Raw genomic sequence first — 12060 nt, 5'->3', positions numbered from 1 at the left:
ATGGTCGGACTATGGCGTCCCGAACACCAAGCCTTTGGCGAACTCCGCGAGCGGCATGCACGGCTGGCCGTACGAGTTGAGGCCCTTGTCCTTCTCCGGCCGCTTCGCGTCGCCCGCGGCGGACGTGCAGATGCCGTTGGGATCCGCGGCGACGGCCTTGATGGCCGGGGGGCTGAAGAGGAAGAGCTTGGCGTTGAGCACGACGGCGAGGCCGAACGCGATCCACCCGTTGCGCCGCGGCACCGCGGACACGGCGTCGCGCCGCTCCTTGAACGACTCGAGCGATTCGCCGGCGTACTTCGTCGTGCGCTTGTAAGCCTCGAACTCCATTTTCAGCCGCGCCGCGGCGTTCTCCTGCGCCTCCTGCGTGACGACGCCGGGATTCTTCTCGCGCTCGGCGGCCTTGGCCTCGTACTGCTCGCGCAGGCCAAAGAGGGCAGTGGATGGTTTTTGCGTCGGAGCGATGCGCGTGAACGCGTTGGCGGCGCACGCCAGCAGGAGTAGTAGTTTGAGCATTAAGAGGCAAGGCGACGGCTGTGGCTTCAGATCGCGGTGGAGGTGCCGGCGCGGCGGTGCCAGTGGCTGCAGAGATCGCGCTCTCCGGCGCCGGCACCTTGCAGTCACGATGCCTAAATCACGCAAAATACAGGCCTCTAGAGGCGCAATCACAAGGCTACCACAGCGTCCAAGCCGCGGCGATAGTGCAGAAGCGGCGCCGGCTTTTTTTGTGAGAGGGGCTTATGACAAGGAGGGGCGAGCATGTACATCGCGGTTCGCGGCGTGGACACCGGGGCCGCGGTCGGGGGGCCCCCGGAAGGGGGCGCGGGCGCGCGGCTACCAGGCCGTGAAGCGGCCGCGCGGCGGCGGCGGCGCGAACATGGGGAGCACGCGGCCGAGGAGCTGCGCGGCCGCGGGCCCCGGCGTCGGGCGGACAAGGTCCTGCCGCTCGAAGCGGTAGTCGCCGATCTTGCCGACGACGAAGGTCTCGCCGTCGAGCGCGATCTCGCGGCCCGAGCTGCAGCGCGCGAGCTCCGCGCGGTCCTTGGCCACGGCGCTGGCGAGCTCGCGCTTCTCCACGGCGCGGCCGAGCCGCGTCCACGACAGCGCCGTCTTGATCGGGTCCGCCCAGTTCCACCGGTGCTCGCGGAGCAACTCGCGCGCCTCCTCCGCGAGCCGCTTCGCGTCGGCGCGCGCCGCGGCGTCGGCCTCGACGGCCTGCTGCGCGGCCTCGAGGCCGAAGAGCGTCGTGCGGAGGAGGAGCTTCTCGGGGACGCCGTCGCTCCGCGCGATCCACGTCCACGCCTCGAGGATGTGGGGGAAGACGTAGGTCGAGCCCGGGCGCCGCGGGTTCCGGTGGATGGTCCAGCCGGACGGCTTGCCCGGCACGGCCGCGAAGGCCTCGTCGTCCTCGCCCGCGGGCGCGACGTCCGCCTCCGCCTCGCCGCCCGCCAAGAAAGTCCACGCGACGCGGAGCACCGCGCGCTGGTGCGCGATCTGGTGCCCGAGCAGGCGGCCCCGCGTCGCCGTCTCCTCCTCGATGACGCGCAGCGTCGTGTGCCACGCGTCCGCCGCCGCGCCGGCCTCGGCCGCCTCGGACGCCGCCGGCGTGAGCTCGATGATGTTGTTCGACGCGCGTTCGACGGTTTGGTGATGGAGAGTGATCTCGTCGCGCCGCGCCTCCGTGCGCAGGTCCGCGGCCTGCGCGAACAGCGACCGCGCCGCGTCCTGAAGTTCGCGGGCCTCGACCTCGCACTCCTCGAGGGAGCCGCATTCTGAAGCGACTTCGGGCGCGGGCGCGCGCGACGAGGACCGCTGCGTGGCGGCGGAGGCCGGGCCGCGCGGCGTGGCGGCGGAGGCCGGGCCGCGCGGCGCGTGCAGCGCGTGGATCGCGGAGGGCGCGAGGAGGGTGAGAAGAGCAAGGGCTTTGCGTCCCATCATCGTCTTCGAGCCATGGCGCGCCATCATCGTTGGCTGGTTCTCGAGTTCTCGACTGATGTTCTCGAGACCAGTCACCACTTCACCATCAAGTTGACGTTGTTGAAGCGCAGCGCACAACTTCGCCCGCAGTAGACCGGGCGGGATGCGCCAAAAGGACGCCCCGCCGTCATGATCGACCGCGCTAGTGCAATTAAAGCCGATCCAAGAGGTCAAATCCCCTGCATAGACCAGCGCGATACCGCCGGTCGCGTCCGCGCCGCGTCTCAGCGTTGTGCTCCAGAAACAGGCCAATGCGCTCAGTAAAGAGCACGACGCAGCAGGTCAGTCATCGTCTCGCGCCAAGAAGGCACAAAAAGCACCGCACCAAAAAAAAATCAGTCGTCGTCGTCCTCGAGCTCTCGCTTGCGCCGCGCGGAGAAGCCGTGCGTGCGGTCGATGAAGGCGCGCCCGACCCAGAGCAGCGCGTACCAGACGGCGGCGAGGCAGGCGAGCATGAAGATGGCGGACGTGAACATCTCGAGCGAGTGCTCGCTGTTGACGATGAAGACCAGAGAGCCGCAGAACATGGTCACGGCGAAGGCGCCGCCGCCGGGCCGCGCGCCGCCGCGGAGGCGCGTCATCGAGGGGTCGGCGCGGCGCGCGCCGCGCTACATGGAGCGCGCCGCGCCGCGGCGCCGCGCCGGGCAGCCCGTGCAACTCGCCCTGTTGATGTCCACGTTGCCCCCCGAGCGCGGGGCAGCGTTTTGGAGCGGTTGGGCGCGGGCAGCGCCATGACGACGGACCTGCGGTTCCGCTTCTCGCGGCTCACGGAGAGCCACGGGTCCCTGCAGCGCGACTACGCCGAGGCCGTGAAGCGGGTCGGCGCCCTCGAAGGCGAGGCGCGGGAGAAGAACGCGGCCTTGCTCGAGCTCGAGGCGAAGAACGCGGAGCTCGAGGCCGCCGTCGCCGCGGCCCAGCTCAAGGCCGCCGAGGCGCTCGCGGCCCTCGAGGCGAACGCGTCGGCGGCGGCGCTCGCCCGCGAGCTCGAGGAGCTAAGGGAGGACCACGCGGCGATGGCCGCGCGCATCGTCGACCTCGAGCGGGCCGCGACCCGCGACGGCGACGTCGCGCGCGTCGTCGCCGACGCCTGCGCCGCGGCCAACGCGGCGCGCGACGAGGCCGTCGCCGCGGCGGCGGGCGCCGGCGACGCCGCGCTCGCGCGGCTGCGCGGTGACCTCGACGAGGCCGTCGGCGCGCGCGTCGGCGCGGAGGCGGGCCTGCGCAGCGCCCTCGCCGCGGGCGCCGCCGCCGAGGAGCGCCGCGCGGCGGCGACGCGCGACGCCGACGACGAGCGCGCGCGCGCGGAGCTCGCGGAGCGGAAGCGCGCGCGCGCGGAGTCGCGCGCGGACGCCGCGGAGCACGAGATCGCGGCCTTCGCGGACCGCCTCGACGAGGAGAAGCGCAAGCAGGGGAGCCTCGCGGACCGCCTCCGGAAGACGGTCCAGGACGCGGACGACAAGGTCGCGTCGGCCATCGACCGCGCGAACGCGGACATCGACCGCGCGGCCAAGGCCGAGGCCTTCGAGCGCGAGCGCGCGGGCGGCCTCGAGGAGCAGATCGCCGCGCTCATGGCGAAGATCGACGACCTCGGCAAGCTGCCCCGGGGGCCCCAGTTCGCGGCCTTTGTCAAGGTCAAGGAGGACAACGAGGGCCTCAAGGAGAAGCTCAGCGAGCACGGCATCGCCCACGAGCCGCCGGAGGAGCCCACGAGCCGCTTCAGCAAAAAGGAGCCCTCGAAGCCCCTGCCGCGGCGCGCGTCGAACGCCGCGCGGAAGCCGCCGGGCGGCCGCTCCGCCGCGCTCGAGGCGCGCCGCGCGTCGTCGAACCACATGCAGGCCATGCGCGTCGCCCGGCGTCCGATTCTTTTTGCGCGTTCTTCTTTGACGCCAGACCCCCCTTCGCAGGCTCGACGCGATGTGATGTCTAAAGTTGTTAGGTGGAGCATGGGCCGAGGGGGGGGGTTCCCTACTCGTCGTCGGACTCGCTCGTGGGCACGGCGCCGACGCCCTCCTTGGCGAAGGCGAACTTGGCCGCCTTGGAGTTGTAGTGCGTGCCGTACTCGACGTCCTCGCCCTCGCGCTTGAGCTTGAGCCGCGCGTTCGCCTCGTCCTTGGCCCACGCGTTGATCGACGTCGTCGGCTTGTTCCAGAGGCCGACGATGAGGAGCACGGCGCTCGCGCCGTAGCACGAGTAGATGATCGGCTCCCAGCCCTCCATCTTGTGGCCCGGCTTCTCCCCGAAGAGCGTGCCGGGCTCGCCGCCGCCTCCCATCTTTCGTCGGGCGGTGCGCGGAGCGGACCGAGCGGCGGAAACGGCGAAGCGGGCGAACATGTCTAACGTCGGCGAAGGCTACGCGTCGGGCGCGGGCGGCTACGGGTGGGCGGGCGCGGGTGGCTGACGGCGCGGGTCGCGGCTAAAGCAAGCCACAGCTCCAAGTCGTCGATCGAGGAGCCGGGCGGGTTGATCATGCCCTCAAGAATCACGGTGCACCCAGCGCGCAGAGAAAGATCTGTCCCGCACGCCGCGCAACGCCATGTGACAGCGCACTCCCACCACGAGTTGGTCGCGTCCCGCGTCGCATCGCGGCAGAGCCGGCGCTTCATCGACGTGGGGCGCCTCGCGGGCCTGGCGGCGTGCTCCGCGAGGCCCGGGCGGCGCTGCCGCGGCCGCGGCCGGGCCGCCGCGGCCGGACTCCGGCTGCCCGCTCGTGCTCCGTCTCGTCATGACTGCCCGGGTTGCGATGGCGCAACGCTGTGTCCCTCAGCGGCGCGGAGCGCAGAGGACGTACGGGTTTTTGTCGGTTATTGCCGTCGTGTTGAACATATTGAACTTGTAGCAATCCATTTTACCGCAGAGCGTCGTCGGCGCGCGCGTGAGAGCAGAGCGTCGTCGGCGCGCGCGTGAGAGCAGAGCGTCGTCGGCGCGTGAGAGCACGATGGCGAACCATCGTGTCTCATTGCGCGTCGTCGAGGACAATTCCCTCGTCGTCGACGACACGCAGGGCAAGAAGCCGCACGACATTCGGCTGAGCATCATCCCCGGCGAGATCCTCGAGGTCCCCGCCGCGGCCGGCGCGCCGCCGGCGGCCGACGCGGCCGCGGCGCCGGCGCCCGCCCCCGCGCCGGCCCCTGCGGCGCCGCCGGCGCCGGCGCCGTCCAGGCGCGGCCGCCTCGGCGCGCTGTTCGTCGCCTGCGCGCTCTTCTACTTCCGCGAGTTCGAGGGCCCGGCGCCGCACGCGGCGAGGCGCGCGCTCGCGTGGTCGCCGCGCGTCGCGTCCAAGCTCGAGATCCGCGCCGCGCGGCCGACGAAGCTCGCCTGGAAGCGCGACGGCGGCCTCCACGTCGAGGCCGCCGTGACGATGCGCATGTTCAACCCGAGCCCGCTGCCGCTCGCGGTCCGCGCGCTCAACGTGACGGCGCTCATGCGCCAGCTCGGGAGCGACGCGCTCCACGCCGCGGGCTACAAGACGGCGCTCAACTTCAACGTGCCGCCCCTGGGCCACAAGGACGTCGCCGCGACGCTCGTGCTCCACGACCTCCGGCCGTCGATGCTCGCCGCCGCCGCCTACGACGCCGCGGCGGAGCTCCTCTGCGCCAGGGTCCCCGCGGCCTGCGGCGAGGCCGGCCCGCCGCGGAAGCCGGCCCTCGACTCGCGCCTCGAGGGCACGCTCAAGCTCTGGCCCTTCGGCGGCGCGTCCGTGGCCTGCGTCATGACCGCGCCCCTCGACGCCCCGGGCCTGCCCCTCGCCGTCGTCAACACGTGCCGGGCGAAGCTCCTCTAGGGCGCGCGTACTTATCTAAGGAGACGGCGGTCCTTCATGTTGACCGTGACCAGCGCTCTTCAACTTGAAGTCCAAGCGGCTCCGAACAGAGGCTGCCCAATTGCCAGCGCATCGATGAGACAGAATGAATGCGCCGTATGCCTGGAGACGTCGATCGATGAGGCCGAGCCGTTTGGCTGCGGCCACGCCCTCTGCGTCGACTGCGCGCCGAAGGTCACGCACTGCCCGCTCTGCCGATTCCCCGTGCGCCGGCGCACGGCCGCCGAGGCCGCGGCGCCCGTGCTGACGACGCCGACGGACGACGAGTGCCCGTGCTGCTACGCGGAGACGCGCGGGCGCCAGTGGCGGTGGCTCCAGCCCTGCGGCCACGCGGTCTGCTACGCCTGCGCGCGCGCGTCGAGCAACTGCCCGCGCTGCCGCGCGCCCATCGAGCGGCAGACGCTCGCGGCCGCGGCCGCGGGCGGCGACTGGGCGTCGCTCGCGCGCTACGTCGCGCGCGGCGACGACCCGAACCCGAGCGCGTCGCGCGTCGGCGCGGCGCCCGTGCACTTCGTCGCCGCGGCGGGGCGCGTCGCGGAGCTGCGGCTTTTGGCAGCCGCAGGCGCGCGCGCGGACGTCGTCGACGAAACGGGCTGGAGCCCGCTGCATTGGGCGGCGAACAACGGCCATCTGGACTGCGTCGCGTTCCTCGTCGACGACGTCGGCGCGGCGCCGGACGTCGGCGACCGCTGGGGCATCGCGCCGCGGCAGTGGGCGCGCGAAGCGGGCCACGACGACGTCGCCGCGTTCCTCGACGCGCGCTGCGGCGGGCGCCCCCCCGAGCCGCCGCGCCAGGACTCGGCGGACGTCGCGGCGCGGCGGGCGCGAGTGCTAGAGGACCAGCGGAGCGTGCGCGGCGCCGCGGACGGCCTCTCGCACGCGCTCCGCCGCTGGCGCGGCGACGAGGACGGGGAGACGCGCCGCCGGAGCGGGGCGCCGTCCTCGTGGACCGCCTCCGCCGGACCGCGCTCCGCGGCGCGCGGAGGCGCGTCTCCTAAGCCGGGCTTCTCGCTTTACCCGACCGTGCCCATGGACGAGTTCGAGTTGGAGCGCTGGAGCGACGCGGACCGGGCGAGCGTGACGCAGAGGCACGCGGGCCCCGTCGCGGCGAAGGCGAGGGGCGTCGACGGCTGGACGAGCACGTAGGACCGGGACGCGGCGCCGGACGTGGAGCGGATGGAGACCTCGTAGGTGCGGCCGCCCGCGGCGACGTCGAGGAAGCCGACGAACTGGGACGGGTGCTGCCCCGGCGCCGGGGGCTGCGCCGTGAACGTGATCGCCGGCTCGACGTCCGGCGGCGCGCCGAAGGCCTTGCAGTCGTAGGACGGGAGGGCCGGCCGCCGGATCTCGTTCCACTCGCGCGGCACCCACGCGCGGCACCGGCTGATCTTCGCGTGGGCCCGGTCCGGCGGCCGCGCGGCGAGGCAGCCGTACTGGCTCGCGGGCCCCGCGATGTCGACGCGCATGGGCTCGGCGTGGCCCTTGCCGTGCGACTTCTCCCAGGCCGGCTTCGGCCCGCGCCGCGGCTCGGCCCAGCGCGCGTCGAGGCCCGTCTCGAGGCCGTCCTCGTAGTGGCCGCGGCTCCGCTCGCCCGTCCGCGGGTCGCCGAGGGGGCTCACGACGACGACGACCCGCGCGCGCGTCGACAGGAGGCGCGTGCGCCGCGCGGGCGGCGACCGCGACGCGTCCCAGGACGGCCGCCGCTCGGGCGTCCGCGCCGACGGCGCGACGCTCGGCGCGAGGCCGCTCGCGACGGACGCGTCGTCGCGCGCGGCCGCGGCCGCGGGCGCGGCGGCGCTCGCCGCCGACGCGTCGCCGCGCGGCGCCGACGCGTCGTCGCGCGCGGCCGCGGCGCGCGCCGCGGCGAGCTGCGCGGGCGACGGCAGGAAGGAGCTCCGCGGCGGGAGGCTCGGCGGCTTGCTCGAGGCGTCGTCGGGCGCCGCGAGGAGCGCCTGGGACGCGGCCGAGGCGCGCGTGCGCTCGTCGTCGCCGTCGCCGGCCGGCGCTTCGGACCGCGGCAGCGACAGGAAGCCCGCGTCGCTCGTCGAGCGCTGGATGGACAGGAAGCCGTCGTCGCCCTGGGACCGCGCGAGCGACAGGAAGCCGCCGTCGTCGCCCTGGGACCGCGCGAGCGACGGGGCGCCGTCGAGGGCCGACGACCCGTCGCGGAGGTCGGGCCCCGGCGCGAAGGGCTGCGGGAAGCGGACGACGACGGCGACGCGGACGCGCTTCGCGGGCGCGTGGCTCCCGTACTGGACCGTGTGGCGCGTCGCGAGGCAGTACTCCGACGTCATGTAGTCACACGGCGACGACGCGGGCCGGCGCGCGCGCGGCGACGGCGCCGCCAGGTCGTCGAGGGGCCGCGCGCGCGCGCACGGGCTCGGCAGGCACGACCGCGCGTGGTTCGCCTCGCGGACGTAGAGATGGTTGCAGAAGGGCGTCGCGCAGCGCAGCGCGCAGCAGTCGCCGATCTTCCGCGCCGTCCACCGCGTGAGGCCGTGGCCCGCGTCGCGCGCGAGCTTGAGCGACGCCTCGGGCCAGCCGTGCGCGTGGCATGCGCTGTGCGTGCCCCCCTCGCACTTGTTGAAGCGCTCGACGACGGTGTAGCGCTCGCGGTAGCGGCACTGGCCGCAGGCCTCGCAGGGCTCCTTGGCCCTGCGGCCGCCGCCGGCGTGCGACCGCGGCAGCGGCGCGCGGTGCGGCCGCTTCTTCGGCGACGGCGCGCCCGCGCGGCGGCGGAACGCGCGGCTCGGCGACGCCGGCGTCCCGCCCGGCGACGCCGGCGGCGACGTCGGCGTCGCCGGCGCGTCGTCGTCGTCGATGTCGTCGCCGTCGGGCGTTTTCGGAGCTCGCGGCGGCTCGTACGTCAGCACGCCGAGCGCGTTGACGAGCTTGCGGACGACGACGCGCGTGTTGGGCCAGAGCGAGCTGTTGAGCTTCGAGTGGAGGAGCACGGTCCGGAGCTCGGCGCCCGGCGACGCGTCCGCGGCGACGACGAAGTAGATCTCGAGCGCGCCGAGCCGCGGCCGCTCGTCGCGGACGTCGTTCGCGAAGACGGGCGCGGGCAGGCCGGGGCGGCCGCCCCAGCGCGTCGTCGCCTCGGCGAAGGTCTCGTCGGCGAGCCCCGCGCGGCGGAAGAGCTCCTGGATCGCCGCCGCGCAGCGCCGCCGGCACCGCGCGTACCGCTCCGCGTCGTGCGGCATGCTGAAGTGGCTCCAGTCGCCCGCCGCGCCGTCGTCGCACTCGAACGCGACCCACGCGCGGCCCCGCAGCGCCGGCGCCAGCGACTGGGCGAAGATCGCGCACGACGTTTCCGTGACGTGCTCGACGCCGCTGGGCCGCTCCTCCTCGGCGAGCTCGCGGCCCGTGCGCTGGGCCAGCATCATGCGCATCATGAGCGTCGCGGTCTTCGGGCGCGCGGGCATGGTTGGTTGAGCGTTTATGCGTGTTGTTTGGTGGCGCGTGCGCGAGCGTTGAGCGTGTATGCGCGTGGTTTGGTGGCAAAGTTATTGCGGTGGGCGCGCGACGTTTATGCGCGTGGTTTGGTGGCAACGTTGCGGTCGCGCGACGTTGTTCGCGCTGCCCGAGCTTGCGGAGAGCTCGATGGCGCGGCCGTTTCGTGCGACTTCAACCACCCGGATCAATAATCGCCGAGGCCGGCATTGCCGGCGAGCTCGCGAGAGGCACCGAGGCAAAGCACCGATCGCAGAGCTCTCGCCTGCAGCGGCGGCACCGAGGCAAAGCACCGATCGAGAGCTACTCGCCTGCAGCTGCGCGATGGCACCGGCGCGCGCAGCCGACGACCTCAAGTACGACGAGGCGGCGGGCCGGCTCGGCCTCACCTACGGCCTCCTTGCCGCCGACGCGCCGCCCGCGCCGCCCGCCGCTGCGGCCAAGGCCGCGGGCAAGGCCCCGGCCGCCGGGACGGGCGGCGCGGCACCGGCGCCCGCGGAGAAGAAGGGCAAGGGCAAGGGCAAGGGCAAGGGCGAGGGCCCGCCCATGGAGGCGGCCCTGCCCGCGCGCGAGCTCCTCGGGTCGGTGAACTTCCCGCGCGACGACGCGCGGCTCGGCGCGGCCAAGGACCGCACGTTCTACGTGACGACGGCGATCAACTACGCGAACGGGTCGCCCCACATGGGCCACGCCTACGAGGCGCTGGTCACGGACGTCGTCGCGCGCTACTGGCGCCTCTGGGGCGCGGAGACCCACTTCCTCACGGGCGCGGACGAGCACGGCCAGAAGATCGCGAACACGGCGGCCAAGGAGGGCAAGCGGCCCATCGAGCTCGTCGACGAGTGCGTCGCCAAGTTCAAGGCCCTGGACGCGCGCCTCGACGTGTCCTACGACGACTACCTGCGCACGACGTCGGAGCGGCACAAGGCGTGCTGCCGCGAGCTCTGGCGCCGGTGCTCGGCCTCGGGCGACGTCTTCCTCGAGCGCTACGACGGCTGGTACGACGAGCGCGCGGAGTGCTTCGTCAAGGCGTCCGACGCCCAGCTCCAGAACTTCTGCGACGCCGACGGCATCCCGCTGAAGCGCACGAGCGAGGAGTGCTACTTCTTCAAGCTCGGCAAGTACGCGCCGGCGATCCGCGCGCACGTCCTCGCGAACCCGCACTTCGTCGAGCCCGAGAGCCGGCGCAAGGAGGTCCTGCTCATGCTCGACGACGCCGAGGACATCGAGAAGCTTTCCATTAGCCGCACGACCTTCGACTGGGGCGTCGGCCTGCCCGAGGGCTTCGACGCGGGCCACGTCATGTACGTCTGGATCGACGCGCTGACGAACTACGTCACGGGCGCGGGCGGCCTCGCCGAGAAGAAGGCCGCCGGCGACCCCTGCCTCGAAGCGGCGGGCAAGTGGCCCGCGGACATCCACGTCATCGGCAAGGACATCGTCCGGTTCCACGCGATCTACTGGCCCGCGTTCCTCATGTCCGCGGGCCTGCCGCTGCCCAGGTCCGTCTTCTGCCACGGCTTCGTGCTCGACGCGGCGGGCACGAAGATGTCGAAGACGCTGGGCAACGTCCTCGACCCGAACGCCTTGCTCGACGCGCACGGCTCCGACAGCTTCCGCTACTTCTGCGTCAAGGACGCGTCGCCGGGCGCGGACGTCAAGTTCTCGGAGACGTCGCTCATCCTCGCGCACAACAACGAGCTCGCCGACGCCTTCGGGAACCTCGTGCACCGCGCGACGGCCTTCGCGCAGTCCAAGTGCGGCGGCAAGGTGCCCGCGCCACAGGCCGTCGCGGGCCTCGGCCGGCCCTTCGACCTCGACGCGCTCCGGGCCCAGCTCGGCGAGGCCATGGAGAAATTGGACGTCGCGGCCTACGCCCAGGCGGCCATGGCCGCCGCGCGGGGCTGCAACAAGTGGGTCACGGACCTCGAGCCGTGGAAGATGAAGGACGACCTCGCGGCCAAGCGCACGGAGACGCTCCGGCTGCTCCTCGAGGCCTGCTACGCGCTCGCGCTGCTCCTGGCGCCCCTCGTGCCGCGCGCGGCGACCTTCGCGCTGCGGCGCGTGGGCGGCGCGCCCGCGCCCGTCTCCGCGCTGCGGCCGACGTTCGACAACCTCGCGCCGGGCGGCGCCGTGACGCCGGGCGCGCCCCTCTTCGCGCAGCGCGAGCTGCCCGGCGAGGGCAACGTCAAGGACGCCCTGGCCAAGGAGAAGAAGGCCAAGGGCCCGGCGTCGAAGAAGGCGCCCGCGCCGCCGCCGCACAAGGACCACCCGTCGGGCGAGGACGACACGGCCGCGAGCCGCCTCGCGCTCGTCGTCGGCAAGATCGTCGACGTCTGGCCCCACCCGGACAGCGACAAGCTCTTCTGCGAGAAGATCGACTGCGGCGAGGCCTTCGGCGGCGTGCGCGAGGTCGCGTCGGGCCTCCAGAAGCACTACGCGCGGGCGGACCTCGAGGGCCGCCTCGTGCTCGTGGCCGCGAACCTCAAGGCCAAGAAGCTCGCGGGCTTCCCCTCCAACGGCATGGTCCTCTGCGCGACGCACGGCGACGACGGCCCCAAGTTCGTCGAGGTGCCCGCGGGCGCGAAGCCCGGCGACCGCGTCGCGCTCCCGGGCCTCGACAACCCCCCCGCGTCGGACCGCCAGGTCGACAAGGGCAAGCTCTTCCCCAAGGCCCAGCAGCACTTCGTCACGAGGGGCGGCGTCTGCTTCTACAAGGACAAGCCCTTCGCCGTCAACGGCGCGAACTGCACGGCGCCCGTGCCCGACGGCGCCGCGATCAACTAGGGGACTAACGAGCGCTGATCCTT

At 73.3% G+C, this 12060-nt stretch overlaps 2 protein-coding genes across 2 annotated transcripts; one reads left to right on the top strand and one right to left on the bottom strand.

Annotated features, from left to right (window-relative positions):
• Positions 1 to 834: 834 nt before the first annotated feature.
• AURANDRAFT_64839 (hypothetical protein) lies at positions 835 to 9222 on the bottom strand (the record flags this gene model as incomplete). Its single annotated transcript, XM_009039594.1, has 4 exons — positions 835 to 1698; positions 2391 to 2585; positions 3973 to 4248; positions 6820 to 9222. The coding sequence occupies 4 exons, from the start codon at positions 9220 to 9222 to the stop codon at positions 835 to 837; spliced, it is 3738 nt and encodes a 1245-aa protein (XP_009037842.1).
• A 273-nt stretch (positions 9223 to 9495) lies between these two features.
• On the top strand, positions 9496 to 12060 carry AURANDRAFT_71802 (hypothetical protein; the record flags this gene model as incomplete). The annotated part of the gene is made up of 1 exon (XM_009039856.1): positions 9496 to 12060. One exon carries the CDS (start codon positions 9575 to 9577, stop codon positions 12035 to 12037), a length of 2463 nt encoding a protein of 820 aa, XP_009038104.1.

The sequence above is a fragment of the Aureococcus anophagefferens genome (genome assembly GCF_000186865.1).
Source record: "Aureococcus anophagefferens unplaced genomic scaffold AURANscaffold_12, whole genome shotgun sequence".
NCBI classification, from domain to species: Eukaryota; class Pelagophyceae; order Pelagomonadales; family Pelagomonadaceae; genus Aureococcus; species Aureococcus anophagefferens.
This window is presented reverse-complemented; position numbering and strand designations above follow the sequence as displayed.